Genomic DNA, 27,871 nt, shown 5'->3' with positions numbered 1-27,871 from the left:
TTTACTACTCCCATTTTACAGGTGAAGACAGTGAGGCTCAGAGATGTTAACTATGTTGCTCAAGGCTACGCAGCTTGGCAGAACTATGACCTGACACCAAAGCCTCCAATCAAAGGGCTTTGGCCACTGTCCCTCCAAATCGGTAGCGATTGTGGACCGAGGACTGCTCGGAGTCTCACAAGCAGGGCGAGATGAGAAGGGACCTTCCACCATCTCAGACCCCAGCACTGCGGGTTTCTGGCTGCCACCACAGGGATGGGCCTTCTTCCATGGACGTGAGATGGCCCAAGTTAAAAAAAGAAAAAAGATGACTCTAGGCTTAAGTTCTTGGAGGCCAAGTTAGTAAATTTGTTTCTTTCACAGAATACATTGTTTCTCTAAAAACCTCTGGAATTGCTCCCAAACCATGTGATTTAATGAAACTAAAAAGAAATTGGTAGCTAATTCCTGTTTCTTGGCCTGCTTTTGTCTATCCTTGTTCTGTCACGACAGCCTTGCCGATGTACTGGTACAAACACGTGTACACAAAGGAGCTCCTGCCATTGGTGGGGGGCGGGCAGGGAGGATGCCACAGCAAACGGAAAGAGGCAGGTGTCCAGGTGCTGGGATTCTCTCCTGGAGGGAAGTAATGCTTCCCATGGGTTAGCAAAAGGGCAAATTTACTCTTTTAAGAATATCACGATGTCCTTTGAGAAGTGCTATTACCAGCGTTGTCCTAACTACTAGAGTTGTGTTGGAATCACTGCTCCGCTTCTGGGCACACAGCCATGCTCTAGGCTACGCTGTATTCATTTATTTGCGCCTCTCAAGAGTCTCAGCCTTGAAATGTCAAACTTTGTGTCTAATTATGATGAAGATGACTTAGTTTGGGTACAATAATCTCTAAACCAAAATGACAACTTGTGCTTTTTCTCTCCCACTGCACACTCCCCTGCACACGCCTGCCACGGGCACTGGGCAGGGGCTCCCTGGCTGCTCATTGGAGGCAGGTTTCTCTGCTGCCTGTATGCAAGCAGGCCTCCTCTGCCGAAGTCCTGCACGGCTAAAACAGCATTCGAGAACCGGTTCTTTTGGGTAAAGGTTGTACAAGATGGCTCAATATAAGAAACTAAGAATCTAAGGTTCTACCCTAAAAACTAACTAGTATAACAAAGAATTTACGCATCTTTTCCTACTAAAAATGCAAACGGTATAAGGAGACAAAACCAAGAACACATTCAGTATTTTTATTTAATTTTGTAGCGAACAATTTACATACCTCCCCCACCCCTTCCTTTAAGTTAGTGTGACAATTTTCCATAATAAACTACTTAAAGAGAAGCTTTGGTCAAGAATGGAATGAAACAGCAAAACAAAAAACAAAACCCAAATCACTGCTGCTTTTAAAAAACCAACACTTTCACCAATTATCCTCAAACGAAACACACAACAAGGTTTGCGCCATATGTGTCTTCAGTGTTTCCTGGAGGCCGGCTCTCCTGCCCATCATGCGAATGGCGGAGCTGCCCGGCGCAGCCTGTCCGTCCTCATGCTGGATCTGGGCGGCTCACTCAGCTTCACATTATCCGAAGGCCCTGGATAGAAGACTCTAAGGTCTGGAGAGCGGCAGGAAGAACACCGATGGTCAGTGGGGACCGGCCATCCTGGCGTTCTCCCCAAGGCACTACCCCACACCCCCTCCTTCCTGGCTGTGACCCGCTCCCTCTGAGACGGGCTCCGGGACTATGGCCTGCAGAGACTCTCCCAGGCAGGACTCCCCCTGCTGGCCCTTCCAGGCCCTGCGCCACCTTGTCCCCTAGGCCCCAGCCCACAGGCTCTGGGCACACGCCTGCTCCCAGGGCACGTATGTGCTTATCATCTGTGTCACTGGCCCTCACTCCAGGTGCCCTGATGGCAGGCACTCCCGTGTTTCTGTGGCCCTCATGCAGTCAGCCTGGTGCACAACGCCTAGCAGTGCTCAAAGGCAGACGGACCAGAGAGGAAAATGCGCTGGAACTCCCCAGCTCACTTGCACAGGAGAGAAGGGACTTGGCCGCAGGGATCAAAGGATGAAGGGCGGAGCTACCTGCCCAGGTGGAGCTAATTGCACAGGTGCACGATGCCCCAAAGCAGGTGAAGGTAACAAGGGTGAGGAGAGACTTGTAGAGGCAGCAACATCAATCATGGAACCGCACAGGCAGTGGCAGAATTCTGTAAACGTTTAACTTCTGGGGGTTAAGTCCGCAGAGCTGCACACCGGAACTGCTCTCTTAGCCCCGCCCCTCCTCCCCGCCTCCTTATCCCAACCCCGAAGGTGGAGGGTGCAGAGGCCTCCGGGGTTTGTCCCTCATGGTCACAACACCCCTCCATGCGGCCTCCTAAATCCCTCTAGTCCAGAACCTCCTGGCCACCCCCTGCCCCCCAGCACGGCTGGAGGCACATCCCTGCCACCCGTTCACTCCAGCAGCCTCTGTCCAGAGTCCAGGCCACCTGCACGTCACAGCAGGTGCCTTTCCACAACAGTTCCAGAGCAGCCCCCAGCTGCCCACAGGCAGGGCCCGCTCTGCTCTGCTTCCGCAGGCCCCACAGCAGGGCCTGAGTGCAGCACGCGCCCCCTGAGCCGCTCGGCTGCTCTGCACGTGCTGCCCCTGCAGCTCAGACCGCTCGCCCAGAGAGGCAACTCAGGCAGTTCGTGCAGCCCCCCAACTCCTCAAGGTGTAAACAGAGGCGCTGGCTCCTTTCCCGGAGCTCCACCCGACCCCCACCCTCCTCTCTCTCCCACGACGAGCTCCCCGAGGGCTCCTTCACGTCCACGTCCTCAATGCCAGCACCTGGCCCGGCACCCGGCAGGCAGGCAGTGAGTGCTGATCCGATTAGTTGGTGACAACCATAAACATATGTCTACAGAGTTCAGCTAGTCCGGGCCCAACCTGGGGCCCGCCACAAAAGCAGCCCCCAGCCCCCCTCAGTGACTCCGAGGACATCCAGAAGTGTGGACTCCACCTCAGTGAGCAAGTGCGGCTCTCTCCTGCTAACAACTCCCAGGGTTTCAAGAGAACCACAGCCAGTGCACTGCACTCCTGACGTGCACTGCGCTCCTGACGTGCACTGCAGTTGACGGCTGGGTCCAAGAAATGAGGACCAGTCTTCTCATGGGAAGACTTTTAACACAAACGAGATCTGTTCTGAAAGACAGACGATACCTTGAAATCCCAAATGGTCATGGCTCCATCGATGCCAGTAGTGCAAAATTTGCGACAATCTTGCTTGTCCACCTCATAAATAGACACTTGACTGAAAAAAGGCAAAGACAAGAGAGAGACTGTAAGGCACATGGTGAAAGTGAGCTCCAACCTTCCTAGAAGGGCAACAGCGTCTTCAGGAAACGAACTGTCTATCAATTCCTTTAAAGTGTCCATAGATATTAGTCTGTAGCCATCTGACTCAGAAAATATTAAAATGTATTTTATTACCAGATGTCCAGAAAAGAAAAAGACTGGAAAGAGAGAAAAGTTAAGAATGTGCATTAATTAGAGGGACGTGGAGAAGCAGGACAATTCAGGCCACACAGCGTGTACCCTGCGGAGCCAGGAGAGGCCACGACCACAGCTGTGACTGAAATGGACACGCTGCTTAAAAAAAATACTAGAGGCATCATGAAGCACGACTGAAATCCAACTGGCTCCAAACCAAAACTCCCAAATTACCCTCTAGGACAATGAGGGCATATGAGTCAAAAGCTCTCCTTACATTTGAAATTAATCATTATTAATATTAGCAACATTCAGACACACCACAAAATTCCAACCAAGCTCAGCAGAGGAGGCTGATGAAACAACTTGGCTTGGCCTGATTATCTGAAAACCTTTCAAGAAAACCAATTCCACAGCTCAGACAATATTTGTCTTTCTCCCCGAAATGCCTAGAACATTCCCTCTGGGGAAGGGGATGGCACACACCACCTGTTTCTGCACAGCCTATGGGCTAGAGAATAGCCTTTACAATTTTAAGTGCTTAGAAAAAAATTAAAAGGCTATTATTTCATGATATGAAAATTATGTGAAATTCACATTTCAGTGTCTATAAAGTTTTATTTTTAAATAAAATTTTAAATTAATTAATTTATTTTTGGCTGCGTTGGGTCTTTGTTGCTGCTCGCGTGGGCTTTCTCTAGTTGTGGTGAGCAGGGGCTACTCTTCGTTGCAGTGCGTGGGTTTCTCACTGCGGTGGCTTCTCTTGTTGCAGAGCACGGGCTCTAGGCACGCAGGCTTCAGTAGTTGTGGCTGGTGAGCTCTAGAGCGCAGGCTCAGTAGTTGTGGCGCACGGGCTTAACTGCACTGCGGTATGTGGGATCTTCCTGGATCAGGGCTTGAATCCGTGTCCCTTGCATTGATTGGCAGGCGGATTCTTAACCACTGTGGTACCAAGGAAGTCCCTATAAAGTTTTACTGAAATACATCCATACATATTTATCTCTGTACTGTCCATGGCAGCCTGCAGGCCACATGGCAGGGCTGTAGTAGTTGTCATGGAGACCATGGAGTCCTCGGAGCCTAAAATTTACTCTCTGGTTCCTTATACAAAAAGTGTGCTGACCCTGCTCTAGGGTAAAGAGGACTTAATATCTGGCAGCAGTCACGCCAACCTGCAAGGGGCTTTTTATTCCTAACCTCAAAGTCTCAAAAAGGCAATGAGAGCTGTCTCTTTACAGATACACAGTCTGCAGAGAAGCTTAAGAGAACCTCACAGAAAATAATTTTGAAAATCTTTCAAGACAGAGAAACTTGAAAAGTGTGGAGAAAAGTTCTGCTATGCCTTCAAATGACTACTTTTCAATAGAGCACAGATTATTTCCAGCCTATTTTAAGTCCAGTGGCCCTTTCCGCTGAACATAACAACCTGCAGTTAGAAATTCTCTTGAAGAGGGACTTCCCTGATGGTCCAGTGGCTAAGACTCTGAGCTCCCAATGCAGGGGGCCCAGGTTTGACCCCTAGTCAGGGAACTAGATCCCACATACTGCAACTAAGAGTTCGCATGCCACAACTAAGACCCAGCGCAGCCAAGTAAATAATAAAAAAAAGAAAGTAATACGAATCTTATAAAAAAAAAAAGAAGAAATTCTCTCGAAGAGAAAGTCTAGAGGTTTCCATTATTCTTCCCATGATCATCACCCACATTAAAGTCTCTCAACACAAAAGGTCTAGTCAAAGAATACAGTGCAGGGCTTCCCTGGTGGTGCAGTGGGTAAGAATCTACCTGCCAATGCAGGGGGCATGGGTTCGAGCCCTGGTCCGGAAAGATCCCACATGCCGCGGAGCAACTAAGCCTGTGTGCCACAACTACTGAGCCTGCGCCTAGAGCCCATGCTCCACAAGAGAAGCCACCGCAATGAGAAGCCAGCACACCCTGATGAAGAGTAGCCCCTGCTTACCACATCTAGAGAGTGCCTGCGCACAGCAACGAAGACCCAACACAGTCAAAAATAAATTAAAAAAAAAAGAACACAGTGCATTTCTCCTCTAGATTAAAAAAAAACCCACCAAGCTTTCTAGACACGACACAATTCTACTGTCTTATTTAATCACAGACGCCTGATGAAAAATAAGGAGTTTTTTGGCTTTGTCATAATGATGCTGAAAAAGCTGTCTCTCTAGTTAAACTATCTTCTTACTTGTACACCTTACTTGAAATCCATGGCTGAAGTGACAGCTACCTTTCAAAAAGGATATGACTGTCAGGTGCTCACTGTTAGAGGAACACGACATTCAGGAAGGTCTCCTTTTGTCCTCAGTCAAGTTTCTGAGAAAGCAAGACCCAGAAGAGGCTGTATGACAGGCCGCGCCAGCTCACGGGCCCGCAGCAGGGCCTGCGTTCCGCACGCGGGACGCCCAGGCCGTCTATGCCCTGAAGGACGTAATGACTACGTGGGGGCGGCTCGCTCTCTGTGACAAGTTGGAAGTAAGAGCCTGCAGCCGGGAAGTTACAGACCCCTCACCGCCCCCGTTCCTGAACGGATGTCTGGGCCCGCAGGACAGAGAACATCACAGGGACCCATCAGGAAACGAAGAGGGGAGAAGGGCAGCCCGGTCACCTAACACTTCTGCACAGCCGTCGGGCCAGGGGCCGGGCGGCACCTACGTGATGCTGTTCTGGTGCAGCGTCTCCAGGGCCGTGTTGCGGTCCTCGGTCGTGGCCCGCTTGTCCATGTTGCGGAAGCGCTCCATGGCCGACATGTTGCGTTGGATGCTCTGTTTCGGGATGTCTAGCTTCGAGACGAAGGTCAAGCAGCCGCGGTCGTCGCAGCTGAAGAGCATGGGGCAGCAGTCATGGCCCTGAAACGAGGGATCAGTCAGGCCCTGCGGGGTGTGCGCCCAGCGAGCGCCCCAGCAGAGCGGCCCCACCATGGGAGCCTCTAGAGCTGCTTCCCCTACAAGGCTGCTGCTCCGAGCTCGTGTGCACAGCCACAGGGCACGCCCTGCTCCCGTTCTGGAGAGTAAGCACAGGCCCCGGGGCAAGAGAGATGCTTACAGCGGCCACGACGCTGTTCTCCGAGACGAAGCGCACACTTAGGAGGGGCAGGAACTCTGTCTTCAGAGTTGAGACCCTGAACACAAGAACAGTGTTAACTTGAGATGGAGCGGACCACGCAGCCTCTTCAGACACAGACGACAAAGGGCCTGTTCTCATGGGGGCTTGGCAGGATGAACAAACACTTACGTTAAGAGGAGTCCCATGACCCAAGCCTCCAGGAATCTCCAGCATGAGCCAGCCCTGAGGTGACCCGCAGACGCGCAGGCCTCTGCCCCCTCTGGCTGTGCCCACCCCTCCTGCACCCCTGCTCACCACCAACTGCCCTACACTGCGGTCCCAGGAGCGCTGGTTCTCTGCCGCCTCGGCCTTGGCTCCCCCTGCCCCGTTACCCACACGCCCTTTCTGCTCCTCCTGCTTTTCCAAAGTCCACCCCAGTCTCCGAAACTCGGCTTGAGTTTCATCACCCCCATGAACAGCCTTCCTGGACCACATCAGCCTGCAGTGGCTGCTCTTCTCTCTGGCCTCCTAGAGTTGACTATCACCGGCACGCAGGACTGAAGGCCTTTCTCTGCTCCCTTCTCCTCACCTGTGCTCACATGGGCTCCTAGAGGGCTGGGACCACAGACATTTATGGGAGTCTATTCTGTGCCCCACCAGGCACTGGGGCAGGAGCTACGGCCACCGATGAACATGACACAGTATTGGCCAGCCAGGAGCTCACATGCGAATGGGCCGTGTGTGTGTGTGTGTGTGTGTACACATGTATGCTTCATGATCATCTGGCCGAGAGATTACACAGATACGGCAGCAAACATGCTGGTTGATGAAGTAGGATCATATGGCTCCATGTAAAAGATGATGCATTTTGAAACTGTGTCTCAGGAGACACCCCTGCCCTATCCCCTTCAGTACGAATGGTATTGGATTAAAGTACTAACACCTCATCTTAGGCTCTCCTGTGGCATACCTGGCTCTTACTACATGAAATACTCTGATATGGAGAAGGGTAGCAGATGTAATCTGACTTGCAGGACCAGAGAAGCCAAATAATAAATCAATATGAAGGTAGACAAGAGCTTATAATATAAGCATGTGCTAAGAGCTTATTATGCATTACAATAAACTGTACAGAAATCAAATAGCCATGACAAAACATTACTGAATGACAAACAGCAAATTACTATACAAAATGTATACCATAATCCCAGTGGAGTTAAAAATGAAAAGATATATGTGTCTACATATGTACAGAAATCTTCTGGAAGGCTTCATAATTTAGATTGGGGGTGTGTTTAAAAATTAAAAAAAAAAAATTCACCCCAATCAGTAAAATATATATTCTTTCTGAAATGTCACTTTGTTGTCAGTGTGGGGCAGTGGGAGTCAGATGTGACTGGCTCCCTGCACAGGGGACAAGTCAGGAAACCCTTACAGGTGGGTTACCTTTTTTTTTTGTTTGTTTGCTTTTTTTGCGATACGTGGGCCTCTCACTGTTGTGGCCTCTCACGGTGCGGAGCACAGGCTCCGGACGCGCAGGCTCATTGGCCATGGCTCACGGGCCCAGCCGCTCCGCAGCATGTGGGATCTTCCCGGACTGGAGCAAGAACCCGTGTCCCCTGCATCGGCAGGTGGGCTCTCAACCACTGCGCCACCAGGGAAGCCCCAGGTGGGTTACCTTTAGCTGCCAACGGAAAGGATTCACCAGGACAGAACCAAGATTCACAAGCGGAAAGGACTGCGGTCACCCTCTCTCTCCCTCTAGACATGATAAGCAGACACAAACTGAAGTCTGATGAGACACACACTGCTCTCCTCAGGGCTGAGCAGGCACCTCTTCACAGCGAGTCTCTGCGATTCGGGCTCCCCCAGTGCACACACCAGGGGGACTGGCTCCCAGGGTGTCAAGTGTCACTGCATGAAGGCCCACATGAATGGAGCACTGTCCACTGACTACAGAGTAAGAACACATCTCCCACTTCATCTAAGGCTGCTGGATGCCATTTACGTGTTGTGAGGAATTCACAGGAACAGACTAAACTGCCATCTGAAGGAACTCTTACCAGGAGCAAACCAGGAGACTCCTTTGGAGGAACCACAATCAGCACTTCCATTAAGAAGTGTTTCTGGAAGTGAGACCTAAGTCTTCAAAATTTCCCCAAATGGACAATCTAAACGTGTGAAGGTAACTTTAAAGGCTGCCTCGCAACCTGGTTCAGATTTTTATGCTGGTGCCCTGCACTTATACCCAGGGAAGGGCAGCCTCAGGCCAGCTGCTGAGATCCCACCCCACTCCTCTCTAAGTCCAGACAAAGGCAGATACTCACTGCACACTTTTTGAGGCATCGGCAACGGACACGGTGCTGTCGTGGCTGACCCAGGCCAGGCGGCTCCCGCTGGCGGAGAAGCTGACCCCGTGCACCCAGCCGCCAGTGCCACTGCCACCAAACTCTGACATCAGCTGACCAAAAGGCATCTTGCTGCCCCAGGGTGTACTGGCTGGCTTCTCATCCACTTCTTTAATGTAGGCAGAAAACACTCTGTGGTTTAAGGGCAGGAAGAGAAAGAAAGAGTAAATGAAAATATGCGTATATAGAAACAGGCCACAGGCAGCTGCTGTAAGGTGTCCCAAAATGAAAAGATACTGACTCATCAAAAGCAAAACCTGATGGGCTTCCCTGGTGGCACAGTGGTTGAGAGTCCGCCTGCCGATGCAGGGGACACGGGTTCGTGCCCCGGTCCGGGAAGATCCCACATGCCGCGGAGCGGCTGGGCCCGTGAGCCATGGCCGTTGAGCCTGTGCGTCCAGAGCCTGTGCTCCGCAACGGGAGAGGCCACAGCAGTGAGAGGCCCGCGTACCGCAAAAAAAAAAAAAGCAAAACCTGATGACAGACAAGTTCAGATACACAAACCTCTTAAGACACAGAAGGGTTCTAAGGGCTGCCTACAGGTCAATTCAAGTTTGGCCTACGTCGTGTCAGGCACTACTCTTGGGGCATAGCTCTAGAAGTGATGGACACAAAAGCCCTTCCCTCCTGGAGTGCATCCAGGGGAGGACCTTTCTGTCCTGCCCCTCTCCGCTCCCTGGCCCATGGCAGACTCTGCTAAATGAGCACAGCATACTTTCGTGTCTGCTTCACCATCATTCTTAACACAGCAGTCCAGAGCCCACACAGTCAAATGGTAGGAGAGAGGAAACTATTTGCTACTCTGCAATAAACCACTAGCATTAACTCATTTAAAGAAAGAAAGGGAGGGACTTCCCTGGTGGTCTAGTGGTTAAGACTCCATGCTCCCAATGCAGGGGGCCTGGGTTTGATCCCTGGTCAGGGAACTAGATCCCACATGCTGCAACTAAGGAGCCCGCCTGCTGCAACTAAGACCTGGCAAAACTAAAGAAAGAAAGAAGAAAAGAAGGAAAGAAGGAAAGAAAGAAGAAAAGAAGGAAAGAAAGATAGGAAAGAAGGAAGGGAGGAAGGAAAGGAATGAAAGGAAGGAAAGAAAGGAAGAAAGAGACAACCAAAGAGAAAGTCAAGGGAGGCCAGTGAGAGTGGGTAGGCTCTCCCTAGTGTCACCCTCAGGTCCACTGTCCAGCCTTTGTGGCAGGGCTAGTCTGGGATGACGGCGGGTCCTTTACAGCCTGGGATCATCAGTCTCTTTCTCTAATTCCATGAAGCCGTGCGTAAGGATGTTCTGACCAGAGTTGGGAAGCAGAAGGGCTATAGAACAGCTGGGGATCTGCCCTCCAATGCTATTTCTTTATACAGCTTCTCTTCAAAAACTTCTGAAACTTAAAGCCTCCCGAAGCGATCTGGGATATTTCCCCCCTAAAACAATATTGGCGGCAGCAGCTCTGGAAGAGGTAGGACAGTGGAGAGGTAAAGGAAGCCTCGAATTAATCTGTAAGTTAGATGATGTGACCTCAGAATCTCTGTGCTTTAAATCTGCATCACGATGGCTACTGCTTTAGTCATCAGAAGCCAGGAAAGAACTGTGCTGCCAAAATGAGAGTTCGAACAGAAAAGACCCTTACCCACAGGACCACAGGTCAAAGCCAAGTTTATTTCTGGAAATTAATATTAACAAAAGAATTGTAAGCTATTTGTACAAGGAGATTTTTAGACACAGCCTGACAACCCAGGTGGTATGGTTAAATTGCATCTTCTAAGGGAGCTGGAATGACTCTGCGTAACACATCACAAACAACAAAACTCCTGAATATGAAAAAATCTTTACTGTTAACACTGGTTCTCAAGCAGAAGAGCCAATATTTTTCCAAAAAGTACCTTGACACTATTGTACTCCCATCCCACAGCCAAATTCCCATACATATCCTTTAAAAAAAAATCCCAAACCAAAAACCCCGTGAGGATTCTTGGATATAAATCACTGGCCAGGTTTTCTGGAATTTCTCCACATAGCTTACCAAAGAATGCTGCACCCCACCATAGAGTCAACATGAAGCAACATTTGCTTTTCTTCTGGCTAAGGCCGGGGTGGGGAGGGGGGAGCCTTCTTGATAAAGAACAGCTTTAAAAAGCAATTACACTGTATGACCCTTAAAGCTCTCAGCAAAGTGGCTGTGTTTCTTCTAGTCTCATGCTAATGACAAATAAAGAGCTTTAACTGAAAAGGAACCGCACAATAACAGCTCAGCAGTGCTCTGTTCAGCTCTGTTTTGTTGATTTTGGTTTCACTCTGGAATTTGCCCAGTCTGCTGCCTGGGTTATGAAGTGAGAAATAACACCGTGGGAGCGGGGGACCCTGTACCTGGATGTTCTGCCTAAGGAAACTTCCTGGTTCTGCCCTTGCATCCCTCCGCCTGCCCCTCCTGGTCCACTGCTTTCTATTGATACCTCCTGATTTCCGCACTTGCTGTAGCTCCTTTTCTAGATCACAAGCTCCTTTCATCTCTGGGACCCTCGTGGGGCCTAGCACAGTACCTTACAAAGAAAAGGAACCTCAAAAATACTTGCTGAAAGATGAAAAACGAAGAGCTCAAGGCCGTCTACCAATCCTCACTCGTTCCCACCTGCATTTGAAATCACAGGATCCTGCTGCCAGCAAGACATTGTTGGGATGCCAATCCAAGCTGAGGACCGTGGAGCGAATGGGTTTTTTAATGTGCTTGCTTACCCACCTACAAAAGGAGAAAACCCATTTTAGTTTATCCACGCATCAAGCAACCGTCCCCAAATGACCTACAAGTGTGTGTCAGGCGAAAACACCTACACGTGGTTCTCACGTGGCCACCGAGTGTTCTACCAGAGAGAAGGTGCATTTCTAGAGGAAGAGAGGAAGGGGAACCATATGTGGCCCCTTTGCTCTCCTGTCTTTCAGGCTTTGACGTTTTCATCAGAGCAGCCAGTTCGGAACTTTCCCGGCTACCAGGGGATCCTCATCATTAAGTATATTTACGGATTAACTCTCATACCGTCCCCCACGGACTTTCACATTATGTGTAACTCTAACCTTTGAAATAAAAATTGAGGTTTGAAATCACTTGAATTTTTTTTTTAAATAAATTTATTTATTTTTGGCTGCGTTGGGTCTTCGTTGCTGTGTGTGGGCTTTCTCTAGTTCTGGTGAGCGGGAGCTACTCTTTGTTGTGGTGCGCGGGCTTCTCATTGCGGTGGCTTCTCTTATTGCGGAGTACGGGCTCTAGATGCGTGGGCTTCAGTAGTTGCAGCGTGTAGGGTCAGTAGTTGTGGTGCACAGGCTTAGTTTCTCCGCGGCATGTGGGATCTTCCCGGACCAGGGCTCCAACCTGTGTCCCCTGCACTGGCAGGTGGATTCTTAACCACTGCGCCACCAGGGAAGTCTGCTGAATTTTTTTTTTTTTTTTTTTCTGCTGAATTTTTATTACAAATATTCAGTGATTTGTTCCTTTGTTTTGGGTTAAGTTTGGGTTGTAAAATAGTTTAATTTCCTTTCTAAGTCTCTGAGAAGCTGCAAATTCTTTATTTTTTCACAGAGAAATCAAGAAATTAGCAGAACCTCTTGCTGGTGATGGGCCTCTGACTAACTCTCTAGCTCCACTAAAATGTTTATTTATGTCTAAGATCAGTCATTATTCTGGCCTAATTCAATTTCTGTCCCTAAACTGCTGCTTAAAGACCAATGCTGTTCTGCTGCTTAGGAGCTGAGAGACTTACTCTCGAGCAGAGCGCCCTTCCTTGAACGTTAAATCACTTTTCTATAGAATCTTTTTCGTAGGGGCTTTTCTGAAAAGCAGACAACATTCTGACTTGTTTTATAACAGTTATTTTACCTTAAAGGCGTTTAGAGGATGTTTTAAAGTACTCGCATCCTACAAATGAATTATAGTGCCATAGCTGAGACACTCCCCTGAATATAATGGCTTGATCAAGGGACAATACCTCGTACTACAGTAAAGCCCCATTTGCCTGAATCTGAGACTATTTTTCAATGAATAAAAATGCAAAGTCACTGAGGTTGAAAGCTACCCAGGAAAAAAGCTGTTTCTAATCTATTTGTTACAGTGAGCCTTCTAAACAATTTCTTGCAGGCAACATTTTGTTAGCCTTATTTTTACACATGCTTGCAAGCTTGCAAGCAAGAAAAACCGCAGGTCTTCAACTCAAAATTCAATCTTGGTGCAAATTCACAGACTTGTTTCAAAGAATCAAAATTTCTGAGGTTTTACTAAATTACAAACTGTAATGTGATAATCCCTTCCTTTCCTTGTTTCAGACAGTGACACATGAAGAGTAATGTGTACCCGGCTATTTTTAGTACAAACACTGCCAGTTTCGCACTAAATGACAATTCCATGTTGAAGCGTATCTACCACCCTTTCTGAACACGTGCCAGGTAGAGCAGAGTGGTTTCCTTATCAAAGTAAGCAGGAAGGAGTAGTTAAAATAACTTACTTAGCCATTAAATAAATCCCCGTATTTTCACTGGCTCAGCTCCAAGTGGTTTACAGTATAAAGTAAGTACAACAGCCTGATTATATTTCTGAGATTCTGGTCAAATTTTAAAGTTTAACAGTTTAAACAAGTAAAATATTATACCAGGACACAGATTTGGTATAAAACTTTAAAGAAAGGAGAATATTGTTATCTGTAAGACTCCTAGATATTTTAAGTCAATAGAGATAGGGAAAAAAACTTCCTTAGGGCACTGAGCATCTTTCAAGCTTATAATTTATATATCAGAGTAAGAAAACAGCAATTTAGACAGTACAGAGTGAGAAGAGTTGTAGCATCTTAAAGAACAAACAAGTCAGGAGATCAGAACATGTAAACCACAGTTCGATATTAATATGAGAAAGATGTGAGATTGGACTCACTGCACACAGAAGAAGGAAAAATGTTCAGAGAGAATGGAGAATTTCAAAGGAAAAAAAAAAAATCCAGATGAGGAAAAGATGAAGTTACAGTTAAGCCTCCACCCAGCGCCTCAAGAAGTCACCGAGGACACAGCAGTCCAAATGTATGATTCTACAGAGAAATAAAAATACTCATGTTGCTCACCAGTCATTTTCGGACTCGAAGTAACAAACAGAAATGAGTCGTGCTCCGCTGCCCACAGCAAATTTGTTCTCTAGCGGGGACCACTTGACAAAAGTGGCTGCACGGTTAATTCTCAGGATCACCAGGGTCGGCTTCCAGACACCATCTTTCTGACTCCACACGTAGGCATTGCGGTCAGCCCCACAAGTGACGATGCGGTCACTCTTGGGAGCCCAGTCGATACCTGCAAGTTGAGATGTGGTGGCATCTGCTCTGCCTGGCCATTGACAACTGACACAGCACCAGCAGGAGGGCACTGGCGTGGCAGGGCTGGATGAGGGCTTGGGACCTTCCTCCCCAGCCCATCCTTCCCCACCTATGGTCCTGGTCACCACTTCACACACAAAGGCAAGGATGTTTCTCTGCAAAGTTCTGTAACTCAGGATCCTCTGGAGGCCAGGCAGAACAGAGCTGTTATAATTGCGGAGGTTACAAACCAAGCAGGGGCATTCTTAACACCCAGCCACATATCTTTAGAATATCTGATCTGAAGACCCTTTTCTTCCTTCTTTATTGGATTTTTTTTTTTTCTCTGAAAGTACCTTTACTCATTCAGTAACAGACCTTGGTCCATGATATTAACTGAAAGACTGCTATATGACCTACAAATAAAACAACATATAGGGTAAACAATCATCAGTATAGAGGGGAAAATATAAATTGTGATTCTTCAGAAGCTCACTGTTTTTTAAACTAACCGAAATACCTTTCTTACATGATACAGGTTCTATGAAAGAGTCTTTGAGTATCTTTGCATCTAAACAAGGAAAAGACCTAAATATGTATCTGAATGTAAGATTTATTTTTCTTATTTGATCAGACTTTTACTTACTTGGTGCCTCTATGAAGGATCCCAAAGTCAAGGTCAGTTTGTTATATACCAAGAGTAAAATCTGCTATGATTCAGTCATTTTATAGTTACTGATGAGGTATTTTCTATAAGTATAACTTAACACTGAAGGTATAGAAATACTACTAATAATTTTTTATTACAGATATCTCTTTAAAAATAATTAACATTCTTAACATTTACATGAAAAAAGTAAGAATCAAAGGCTCCATTAGCCATAAATCACAGTGACTTTAGTAGTGTGAACAGTTTATGTTCATTCACCTACAGGAATAGTCAGCTCAATTATTCATACCAGTGAAGGGAAAAAGATGGGGAAGTGTATTCTCGGTGATATGTATTTTTATTTTAAATCTATTCATTATAGGACAGCTTTGCAGCTCTCTTTATTAGATTTTAAATTTTATTTTATTTTATTTTTTTAATTTTTTGCGGTACGTGGGCCTCTCACTGTTGTGGCCTCTCCTGTTGCGGAGCACAGGCTCCAGACGCACAGGCTCAGCAGCCATGGATCACGGGCCCAGCCGCTCCACGGCACGCGGGATCTTCCCAGACCAGGGCACGAACCCGTGTCCCCTGCCTCGGCAGGCGGATTCTCAACCACTGCACCACCAGGGAAGCCCTAAATTTTATTTTTAACTACAAAAGCAAACCCACATATTATCATGAGACAAACATCACAATGGGACACATGCAAAGTCAAAAAAGCCCTGCTTCCATTCTTCACACACATTCTTCCCGCAAAGGATACTAATATCATGGCAAACATTTTCTCCTGTTTTTTATAAATCAGCAGTGGTTGTACATTATTTTAGAACACTGATCTTATCATAGTAATTTCCCAAAACATCCCATTGTTGTACGTTTTATTCCCAATCACTTATTAGAATAGATAAAACTGAAATAAACATTCAGGCACACACCTTCTTGCTCTGGTTAAAATGATCTCTATGATAAACTCCCAGAAGTGTGATACAAAATAGTTATTTTTATGACTGTCTTGTTCTCCTAACTTGATTACCAGATTCCTGACAATATGAAGCGAGTCTCTGAAACTACTGTGGTGCAGACCCTGGAGTGGTCTCCGAGATTCCACCTCCTGTTGTTCACGACTCTGTGGAACCCCCCTCCCTGTGGGTGTGGGAAGGACCCCTGACTCACTTCTAACCAGTGGAATGCTGGGAAGGTGAGATGGATGTGACTAGTGCACAAGATTACCTAAGAGCACGGCACCCCTCTTGCTAGAGACTCTCAAGGTCTTTCTCTGTTACTCTCTGTTGAAGAAGCAAGCTGCCATGAATCTCTCAGCTGCACGGAAATGAATTCTACCACCACCAACCTGAAGGCGCTTGGAAGTAGATCTTTCCCTGGTGGAGCCTCTGATGAGAACAGCCCTTCCGTGGCTGACACCTTGATTACAGCTTATGTGAGACCCTGAGCAGAGGTCCCAGAGAAGCCAAGCCCAGACTCTTGACGCACAAAAAACTGTGAGATAAGTGTGTTTTGGTTTAAGTGGCTAAGTGTGTAGTATTTGTGACATAGCGATAGAAGACTAATACATCCTCTAATATCCAGAATATTGCCTTGTAATGAGAAAACTCAGTGATTCTGTAATGATTTTGACAATCTCAAATTTCACCCCATTCCAATATCACCACCACTTTAATTACACACGTATGTATTTTATAAGAATTCCTGAGGTGCTTTAAAAAAAAAATCAATAGATCCTTATTCTCTAAGAAAAATACAAGGAACTGCCTTCTGCTTCATTTTATAGTTCTAAGTCTACTTCTGTGGCTACATCTTTCATTTGAATATAGGAGTTGTAAAACCAGAGTCGTAGCCTCAACCTGTTTTTAGATAACATTAGCTTTTAACTTTTTAAAACACACACTTGTTAAAAAGAGAGTGGGAAGGGCAAATATTCAGTAAAGGCAAGTTCTCATCTCTTGCTCATTTAGCGTTGCATCTTTTTTTGTTTTCCTGCCATTGGAAGACTTCGAAGGAAAAGAAAAGGAATCTAACATCTATCCTGTCTTTCCTATACTAACTATATTTCAGGATAACCAAACAGTAGATGAAGGTAAGCATCTCTTTTATGAATGTATTCCAGCTAACAGAGAAGAAATGATAGATTTAGAATATTATCATGTTGCAGCCACTATTAAATTAATGGCTATAGGCACTAATCACCAACAACTGCTAACATCACAGAAAGAAAGACAACCGGACATTATGTGCCTCCTTCATGAAAGAACCTGCTACCACCTAACTTCAACTAGCAATTCACAGGAAACACAAAGGACGGAGAAATATGTGAAACACCACGGGCTTGCAATCCATAAAACCCAGGCTCTGGAAAACAGTACAGGACAAACAACCTGATTTCTCAATTTTCTTAACAAATAAATTGCAAAGGAAAAGAAAGAAGGGAACCTATAAACTTAATAGATAGATCAACTGATCACAACCATGTGTGTACCTTATTAGGATGCCAATTAAAACAGACTATTGTATTGATTATTGTTGAAGAGTCCTTACCTTTTAGAGACGCAAACTGAAATATGAAGTGATGCGATGTCTGGGATGTGCTTGAAAATAGTACAGGAAAAAGAATTGAGAGTGAGCTGAGAACAAGATTAGCTGTGAATTGATAATTGCTGAATCTGAGTCATGGGTATACAGGGGCTCATTACATTACTCTGCTTTTATATGCTTTCTATTTAAAAGTGTCCACAGTAAAAATTTTTTTTTTTAAAGGAGATGGTGATCAAGCATTTAACACAAAAGAATAAAGTCAGAGAAAAACACCAGAACTCTGATATCCCTTTGATGCATGCCATACTCTTTTTCTCTGTAGTACTGAGCAGACTTTTCTTCTAAAAAGCTTCAGAGAGTAATCTTCTTTTTCCGTAGTTACTATCTCTCTGAGAAATTATGTTTGATCCTTGGTCTCCTGCCACAGAGTTATATTTAGACTTTTCCAACAACAGTTTTTTCAGATCTTAAAAAAAATGTCATTTGAACATTTGGACAGAAAACAGGCCCAAGTTCAAAGGATTCCAGAAGAGAAGCAGGGGGAGAAAAAGGACATAACTAACCATTTCACTTTTTTGGCTATTTCTTTGGTCTTTCATCTTGGCCCTTTCTCGTTTATAAGTACTTCCTAATGTTAAAATTCCAATTTAAAATATGAGTGTTCTTATTTTTAGGCTGTAAGGCCACTGGCAAAGGGACTTAAAGAAAATAGGCCAAACCTCATAAAAATAAGGTCATGGGAAAGCAACAGCAACAAAAATAGAAATTATGTCTTTGGTGCTGGTTTGGTAATACAGTTAGTCGGTTCCTGACTGATATCACATACAAAGCACTGGTAAAAACAAGAAGGGATGGTCATAAGTTTTTGCTGGGGATACAATGTAAGGGGTGCAGAGGGTCAAAACATGCTGTTTTTTTCTGATTGGGGGGAAGGATATATTTAAGCTAATCAGTATATTAGGGGATGAGAGGCAAAACTCAAGGGTCCCAATTAAAAAAAAAAAGAAAATTACCATCAGTCCCTGTGCTGCCCACTTAAGTGCAAAAAATCATCGTGAGAAGGGAAACCCAAGACTGCGGTGAGAAATTTATAATTGAAAAGTTAAGGAGAATAAGTTTTGATGTGCTTGGCCAATTGTTTAAAGCAGTTGAATCACTTAGAAAATAGGATAAAAAAGAAACTATGGTAGTAAGGGTCAAAGACTAAGAGTTCTCCCTGAACGCAGCAGTAAGTTAGTATGTTTTTTTAAAAAGTAGCCAGACAGGGCTTCCCTGGCGGTGCAGTGGTTGAGAGTCCGCCTGCGGATGCAGAGGACATGGGTTCGTGCCCCGGTCTGGGAGGATCCCACATGCCGTGGAGTGGCTAGGTCTGTGAGCCATGGCCGCTGAGCCTGCGCATCCGGAGCCTGTGCTCCGCAATGGGAGAGGCCACAACAGTGAGAGGCTCACGTACCGTAAAAAAAAAAAAAAAAAGTAGCCAGACATGATTTAACAACAAAGCAATACACTGTCTTGAAATCTGGTATCAAGATATGGTTTACTAAATTCTGAAAACATTGTAAAAATTCTCCATTTTTTCTTCCTTCTCCTTTATTTCACACTTGCTTAATAAAACTCGACACTGCTCTGCTTGCTACCTCTACCCAACTATTCATTGATAGTTTTTGTCAAAGATGAAAGTTACTGTACACTTAGGAATCTGCCTCAGAGCTAATGCTTTAAGATCCAGTCTTCTACAAATTGACAAGAACAAGTTAAAAACTCAATGGAAAAATGGTTAGGAGTTATGAACAGTAAAGTCATGAAAATTAAAACCCAGGTGGCTAATAAACATCTGCTCAACCTTTCTATTAATCAGAGAAATGCAGCTTATAGAGTGACCAAAGGTCACTCATCAGCCAGTCTGCTTCTATCAAGCATGTGTTGAGTGTGGGAAGAAAAGCACTCCTATCAGGGCTGCAGGAATGCAGGCGATCTGACAATGCCTGGCAAGGCTGAAGATGCTTGCACCCCTGTGGTACAGCAAGTCTCCCAGAGACATTCACACCTGAACGGAGATCTGCCCAGGGACGCTCAATTTAGCACTAAAATGTCACAGGGAAAAAGTGGAAGCAACTTAAATATCCTTCAATGGAGGAAAGAGTAAATAGATGAGGTATGAAATGCTACCCAGCGGGTAAAAGGAATCAATTTGATCTAGATACACCTACATACAGAGAACTCAGAAACAATGTGGAATGCAAAAGTAAGCCACAGGAGAAGCATGCTATGATACCATTTATGCAGTATTTAAAAATTCTAGCCAATAGTGCTAAAGACTGCTTACACACACTGACACACACACACACACACACACATACATGTATGTGAAAGTATAAAAAATGGACTGGGACAATGTCATACCAATTACAGTGTCTTCTGGGGGAGAGGAATAGGACTGGTGGTGACAGGAGACGTTACCATTATCTGGAATAATATTTCTTATAATAATATACTTCTTATAATCAAATCTTTGTGTCCCAAGTTTTCTGGCACAGGAAAAAATATAAATAGCTGCTAATTCTGGGTGGCAGGAATATGGGTGTTTGTTATATTACTCTATGTCCTTTTCAATATTTTGGAATGTCTTCCTTGCCCTAAAAACAACATACAGGAAATTTTTGGAAGACACAGCATTCCCTTAGGACTTGGGAACACAGCTTGGCTTGCGGTTGCACACAGCTGACGTGCTGTCTGGTTTTCGCTTTCATGTCTCATCTAATCTAAGCTCTCTAGTCCCCAGAGTAGGTTGTGTTTTCTGTAACATTAGCAGAGCAATGCATACCAGCTGGGCTCAGAGACGCACTTAAAAACTGAGGTCACTATTATATATTTTCTCAAATTTTCTCAAGAAAAATCAGTAAATGCTGCACTAAGTACCATGGCAGACTTCCTTTACTAGGCTATCTGTTTACACAGAAGCATGCTAGACTTGGAAATGCCATACTAAGCTCATGTGATCTCCTTTTTTTTTTACCTGTGATGTGTCCGTTGTGCTCCTTGAGTTCATGAGCTTTCACCCACTGGCTCCCGTTCTTCTTGTAGATGTGAACTTCGTGGTTATTGGGGCTAAGGGCAATCTCTGGAGAAAAAAGTCAATAGTTAACACCTGAACTCGAAATTGTCACAAAAAAAGTGATGTTACAGTTGGCATTTTAAAAACAGACTGAAGGAGGGAACAGGAAAGCGGTTTCAGAAAATGGTTCCCAATATTCGTCCTGAAGAATTCCTTTATTATTTTTACCTCTACTTGTACTCCATATTTTAAAATGTTTTCTAGAAAAACTGAATTAAAAAATTCATTTTATTAGAAACATATACAACTGTCAATTAAAGTTCTAACCAGTAACAAATAAACAATATTACTATACTTAACTGATATAATTTTATTTATTTTATTTTGTTTTGGCCCAGCCGCTAGGCTTGAGGGATCTTAGTTCCCCGACCAGGGATCGAACCCAGGGCCCCAGCACTGAAAGTGCTGAGTCCTAATCACTGAACCGCCAGGGAATTCCCTTAACTGACATAATTTTAGTCCACAGTAAATATATTTGACATTTTAGTTTGCCTGTACAACACTATTAAAGACAAACATTTTATTTCTGTTAGACTTTCTGAAATACTAAAAATAGCTCATAGGCTTTCATTACTGCTATCACAGACCCAGGCTGGAACCACTAGTTTATAAAAACAAAGAAACAAACAAACAAAACCTCCAACAACCCTTGATACTACTGATAAAATATATTGAAGTTTTTCTTTACAATAAAGCCAATATAAATCACAAAATAGAATTCTCAAGAGAACTCTCTTAGACCAATCTAAAATGTTAAGAATATACATATATGATGGATTTTTTTGAACTTATACTGGTATTTTTTCCTTTCTAGTTCATCCATGTTTTAAAAATAAATATCGATTTCTTAAAATTAAAGTCTATGACCCAAACTTTAGGTCAATCATTTAATGGTTCCCCCATCTATACATAATATCCAGAACAGCAAATCCATGGACACAGAAAGCAGATTAGTAGTTGCCTAGGGCTGGAAGTTTTGAGGAAAATTGGAAGTGAATGCTAATGGGCATAGAGTTTCTTTTTGGAGTGATGAAAATATTCTGAAACTAGACAGTGGTGATTGTTGCATAATTCTGTTTAATATACTAAACACCACTGAACTGTATACTTCAAAAGGGTGAATTTTATGTCATGTGAATTATATTTCAATAAGGCTATTATTTTAGACAGTGAATAAATACCTAACTTTTAAAAATAACTCAAGGGCATAATACTACACTTCTGTCTGTTTTTAGATTTTTTTTTTTTTGCCTTCTCCTTGTCATGTTACCTGCACTTTGCTTGCTGTACTACACCTACTTGTAAAAGTCTTCTCTATCCCTTTCTAGTTTGCTAGAGCTATAAAACTGGAAACTCAAGCTTATTACGAATAACATAGTAAACACTAGATTAAATACTGCTCTCAGTACGCCACTTTGTAAACCATATGTGTCTTATATCTAGGTCCTAGTATTCTGACTAAATGCTGGGTGGTGAGTGTTACTGTACAACCATCCCAGACATTGGGTTATTAGGGCAATGAAAGATGTCTCTGATATAAACTGTCCTCCAGGTGGTACTGTAGAAAAAGAAGTGGACAAGGAGCCAGAAGGCCTGAGTGCTAATTACAGCTCTGACATTAACTTGGGTGTAACCACTGGAAAGTCCTTCCAACCCTCTCAGCCTCGATTTCTCTACCTGTAAACCAAAGGACTGACCTAGTTCTCTCTGAAGCTATATCTATGTCCTGTTCACATACGATATTGAAATATGTGATCCCTAAAAGTACCTACATCTAAAAGAATCAAAGGTACCAAAATAAAGGAGCAAAGTTAATAGCATACTTACGGGTACGATCCCTGTTCCAGGCATGACAGGTGATTGGCTCTAGTAAAAACTGATGCAGGGACATTATTCTTAGTGTGTTCAAAGGACAGAAAGCTGCAACAAGCAACAGAAAAAGCACTTAAAATGGCAGGCAACCCATATTTAAGTTGTCTGGGGATCCTGAAATGTTTGGGGATAAATAAAACAATTCTCCCATTGAAAAAGACCAATCTCAATGTCAAAACTTAATCATTTAAATACAATTAGCACTGTAACCACATCAAGGGACTCTAAAACCATGACTTAAGAACTGTTGGGGTACAAGATATTCACACAGTCTCAAATGATCATCCCATAGATTATTTATTAATTACAAACAGAAAAACATGCGTTTACAATAAAAAAATCTGGCAGTCACCACCTTAACCAAGCAATCAATCTTAGTATCATAAGTAGTGGAAAAATATAATCTGATGGGCCTCCTGACAGGAGACAAACTGAAGGGCACACCATCACTTATAAATAGTGACCACTTAATTTATTATCCAGACCGGAATACTTTCAAGAGAGCATAAAGGGGCACTATTAATAATTATGCTGCAAAAACAGGCCACAGGACTATGCTGGAGAAACCTGGTAATATGGCCAACCTACCTATGAAGTATTTATGCCAAACATATTGTATTTATGCTAAATCCAATCAGCATCTAGACCTAATTTCCAGTTTACAGGAAATAAAGGGGAGTGGAATTAGTTAAGTAACACCAAGGGAAAACAAACAGTTAAAACCAGAATGTGTGCCATCCTATAAAACAATTGGCCTGGACAATTCAAAAGAGGTTGGGGTGGGGGAGGGTGGCTGTTCTAGATTAAAAGAGCTATGAAAACCAAATTTGATAAATGAAACTTGATTGTAAACCTACATTTTTAAAACAGCTGTAAAAGATGTATTTCGTAAAATTTGTATTTGAACTACCTATCACACAACAATACGGAATTATTTTCAACTTCTTAACTATGATAATGGTTGGCTGTTAGGTAGGAGAATGTCCTAACTCTTAGGAGACAAAGATAATGAAGTATTTAGGGATGAAATGTCATGACGTCTTTTGTAACTTATTTTCAATCATTCAGGACAACAAGTAGATGTATAAAGAGCAAATGTGGCAATACGTCAACAACTGGCGAATCAAGGCAAAGAGTAGGCAGGTGTTTGTTATGTTAGTTACTCTTTAAACCTTTTATTGTAACTAAATGAAAAGCAGGAATCTGTGAAACATCATTAAATTAAAAATCAAATCACACTCTCCATTCTATAGGCACCGAAATCTAGATACACTGATGAAGCAACTTTTACCTGAAATAGGAGAAATTTTTTCAAAAAAGCAGTCAGCGGCCCCACCCCCATCCCTTTTTTTATCATTTCTAAGAGGCACTCCCACAGCACTCAGACGTTTCAATACTTAAGTACAAGTCAACCTAGGGTGGAGACTGAAATGTGAGATAGGAATTCTGATGCAAGAAGGAAATGAATGGAAAGGCCATCAGAAGGTTGTAAAGTGAACAATGAAAGTTCAGACAAAGCAGAAATCAATCTTAGTAGAAAGCAAAGGAAGTGTCTCTGCTAATTGTTGTAAGGGAACCTAAAGGTCAAAAAGAGATAAGTGTACCCTTAAATAAAACATCTGATATCTTGAACTGGCAGAGAAATATCAGTGTTTCACATTCTATTCTAAGAGTGAGGATATTTAAGTCATTAATTTTTTTTTACGGGTACATGTTCTAGAAAGCAAATTGCAACTCACAAATAAAATCTCTAACTCGAAATAAAAAAAACTTTTAAATGAATTCAAATAACACTGCTTAATTTGTCTATTTTTTTTTTAAGTAAACCTCCAGAAGCTCAGTACATGATTCTTTTTCTCTGATATGATACGCTTACCCATTACAAAAGGTTTTACTCAGTTACTCAAAATAACATGTTGTGCCATAAACATCTGCTTAATTAAAAGCAATTTAGTTTATATGCCACATTTTAAAGGCTTACTTGTTAACTGAAACAAAATTGGTCTGCAAATTAATAATTTAATGTAAATATCTACATGCAATAAAAGCACACATTTCATATATAGTTAAAAAAGAAAAGGTGGACTATCCTGGTGGCGCAGTGGTTAAGAATCCGCCTGCCAAGGCAGAGAACAAAGGTTCCAGCCTGGTCTGGGAAGATCCCACATGCCTCGGAGCAACTAAGCCCGTGCACCACAACTAGTGAGCCTGTGTTCTAGAGCCCGTGAGCCACAACTACTGAGCCCGCACACCACAACTACTGAAGCCTGCATGCCTAGAGCCTGTGCTCCACAACAAAGAGAAGCCACGGCAATGAGAACCCCGCGCACCGCGACGAAGGGTAGACCCCGCTCACCGCAACTAGAGAAAGCCCGCACACAGCAACAAAGACCCAACGCAGCCAAAAATAAATAAATTAATTAATTTTAAAAAATGTTCTCGGGCTTCCCTGGTGGCGCAGTGGTTGAGAGTCTGCCTGCCGATGCAGGGGACACGGGTTCGTGCCCCGGTCCAGGAAGATCCCACATGCCGCGGAGTGGCTGGGCCCGTGAGCCATGGCTGCTGAGCCTGCGCGTCCGGAGCCTGTGCTCCGCAACAGGAGAGGCCACAACAGCGAGAGGCCCGCGTACCGCAAAAAAAAAAGTTCTCAATTTATATTAAAAAAAAAGGTGCAGACAAAGGCTTTCTCATTCTAAACCTCACGGTTATAAGCAATGCAGCAAAGCCTTCAAAAGAGGTAAACATTTACTCAATGGCATAATTATTTCTAAAATCACATTTCTAATTTCGTTATAGCATTCAAGTTCCATATTTGGACATACACTTAGACCTGTACTTCCTTCTATAATCATGTGGCTATTTTAAGTCTGTAGGCCAAGACAACACTCATGTTTGTCAGATTCATAAGACACCAGTAAACACAGCCTGTGTTCATTAAACTCAGTGTGAAAGCAGAATAATGACAACTTGAATTTTGTACAAAGAAAAAGAAACCTCTGTCGTAGGGTGATAATTATAATTTCTAAACTGTGATTCATATTTAAGTGAAATCTGAAAAACTTTGTCTTAACGAGGGTAGAGAGAAGAAAAAGGGAGAGACAAAAAGGTGCTGCATTAAATTTAACAAACTTCTACTGATGAACTTTTAATGTCCAGCACAGAGAGAGAAAGAACAATTTATAGGACATTATGATTCCAGGGACCCCCTCCACCCCCCAACTCCTTTCTTTACCTATCACTTGAGTCATCCTGGTATTTGGTTAGCCATGGGCTGTGGAGCCAAGAGGACCTGGGTTTGAATCCTGGCTTTGACACACAGTAGCTAGGAAACCCTGGGCAGGTCACTCAATATCTCTAAAACTCATTTTTCTTCATCTGTAAAATGGACACAGAACTGACATCCCAAGGCCAGTGGTAGCAGGATTAAATAATACGTGAAAGCATGTAGTTCAAAGCCTAGCCTAAAACAGATGCTTGGTAAGTTAAGTTAGTTAGTTCCCTTTCTTCCTCTGACCCAAGGCTGTTGAAACCATCCCTAGAAATACACACCAGTAAGTACCCTCTGAACTTGGAAACACCTACCTAGGCTTTAAATTCTCGGTCCTGGAGCTTTAAAGTATTTGTACTGTGGGGATTTCAGTTCCCTGCTTGGGGCCAGTTTTTGAGACTGTGATTCATCCAGTTTCTAATTGCTCTCAATACCCAGCCCAGCAATAGCAGGTGCTCTGACAAGGTCACCACACCCTCCCCAGCGTTCAGAGACAGGTTCCAACTCCAGGCACCAGTCTCACCAGCAGACCAAACTTCCTTAGGCAGAACCTGTTTCAGCACCGGATTAGTTACCTAGATCTGATACTCTCCCCCAGCAGGAGATTTAATTTTCCGAGAATGATCCCCTCCTTTAATTGTGGTAAGTAGATAAATTAACCTCGGAAGGCCTCCGAATAGGTTGTGTAGGAAGCAGGCACTTACACCTACTCCCTCACAGGGCAAAAAATTGCCTCCTGAATGATACCTTCTCCTTTTCTTTCTTTTTTCTTTTTTTTTAAGATACCTGAAAAACCCAGGGCCTCCGGGAAACCAAAAGGTTAGATTTAAAAACTGATAAAAGAGGGCAGAACTAGGATAATTTAGGTAATTTCAGCAATGAGTTGAAAGAGATAAAAGTAGGTCAGCATTTCCTTCCGGTTCCAAAGCCCCAGTATGAGAACAGATGGCTTTATAATTTAAAGGTTCTAAACTACAATTTATTAAGTGCCTGCCATGTGCCCAGCAGTGTAGTAAGTACCAGGTTGGGGCCAGAAACATAAATAAATCTGACACTTTCCTGGTCCTCAAATCTGGGGGGAGAAGCGTAGAAGAGGAAGGGGAGATAGATACACAGACAGAGAACGCCGAGAAGCAGGAATAACTGCTAACATTTATTGAGCACCTACTCTGGGCCAGGAACTATCCTAAGCATTTATGCAAATAAACTCACTGGAGCCTCAGAAACCCCCTGAGGATCCTATTACTACAGATGAGAAAACGGGGACTCAGAGAAGCAATCTTCCCAGGGTCATCCAAGCAATGGTGGCGCCGGGATAGCAATCTGGGCAGCCGAACCGAAGGGGTGTGGTGGGAAAGGCGCTACAAAAGGGTTCCACGGAGCGACCAGGAGCGAAGAGGTACAACTGTGACTTAGGGGAAGGAGGCACCCAAGCGGGGGGATTCTTAAAGAACTCGGGGGAAGGTTCTTCTCGAGCTCGGTAAGGTCCCCCAACATCTGAAGGATGGAAGGCGGCCCTAGACAGGAGCCAAACATTCCAGGGGCGCCTATGGCGCGCAGGGACCCTATTCTAGACGCTGAAGAAAGGAATGAACGGTGCCTCGTGACGCTCGACTGGGGGGAGATGATTCCATTCACCACAATATTAGAGACTGGGATAAATGCCCACAATGGAAGCGCAGAAGAAGCAACCTTTAATTCTGGCATCGGAGAAGGCTTGGCGCTCGAAAATCGTGAAAATGGGATCTGGACGTGTGGGGACCCCAGGGCTCGGCAGGCCCCTCTGAGAACGCGGCTTCCCCGCCCCCTACCCCCGGCCCGCCCCTCAGCCTCAGGGCCCCACGGCCTAAGCCCCCGCCTCGCCGCCCCCGCGGGTTCAGATCCGGGACGAGGCCGGCCCAGGGGAGGCCGGCAAGGCCAGAAACTCGCCCCTGCTGCGCCTTACCTGGGGGTCGGGGCCGTCCGAACGGGCTCGGAGCGTTGAATTCGCGGACTCTGGTCAGTCGACGCGAACAGGCTCCGGCGAGCGCGGGCGAACGACCGAGGCCCTGAGGGAGCGGCTGACAGATCCCGGAAGTGGCCACGGCGCCTGCGCAGCGCGGCTGGGGCGGTCGGCGCACGCGCACAGCCGGGCGCGCGGCCGGGGTCCCGAGCGCGGCCGGCGGGGGAGGGTCGGGCCTGA

The 27,871-nt window shown here is 44.7% G+C and overlaps 2 protein-coding genes across 2 annotated transcripts in view; one reads left to right on the top strand and one right to left on the bottom strand.

Annotated features, from left to right (window-relative positions):
* PDAP1 (PDGFA associated protein 1) overlaps window positions 1–7,998 on the top strand; it is a 37,041-nt gene extending 29,043 nt beyond the window's left edge. Inside the window, exon 6 of the mRNA XM_089895678.1 lies at window positions 22–7,998. Coding sequence (XP_089751804.1) covers window positions 22–50 — 29 coding nt within the window. The 3' untranslated portion in view covers window positions 51–7,998. The remainder of the gene's footprint in view (window positions 1–21) is intronic.
* Window positions 1,212–27,871, bottom strand: ARPC1A (actin related protein 2/3 complex subunit 1A). Its single transcript, XM_022587783.3, has 10 exons — window positions 27,635–27,871; window positions 22,377–22,469; window positions 20,451–20,555; window positions 14,008–14,230; window positions 11,541–11,648; window positions 8,836–9,048; window positions 6,509–6,584; window positions 6,119–6,312; window positions 3,183–3,273; window positions 1,212–1,595 (listed from the first exon to the last, which is right to left on the bottom strand). Exons 2-10 carry the CDS (start codon window positions 22,438–22,440, stop codon window positions 1,557–1,559), a joined length of 1,113 nt encoding a protein of 370 aa, XP_022443491.1. The 5' UTR covers window positions 22,441–22,469; window positions 27,635–27,871; the 3' UTR covers window positions 1,212–1,556.

This window comes from Delphinapterus leucas, chromosome 15 (assembly GCF_059928025.1).
Source record: "Delphinapterus leucas isolate spDelLeu-1000000601 "Yukka" chromosome 15, BTC_Dleu_Yukka2, whole genome shotgun sequence".
In the NCBI taxonomy this organism is placed as follows: Eukaryota; Metazoa; Chordata; class Mammalia; order Artiodactyla; family Monodontidae; genus Delphinapterus; species Delphinapterus leucas.
This window is presented reverse-complemented; position numbering and strand designations above follow the sequence as displayed.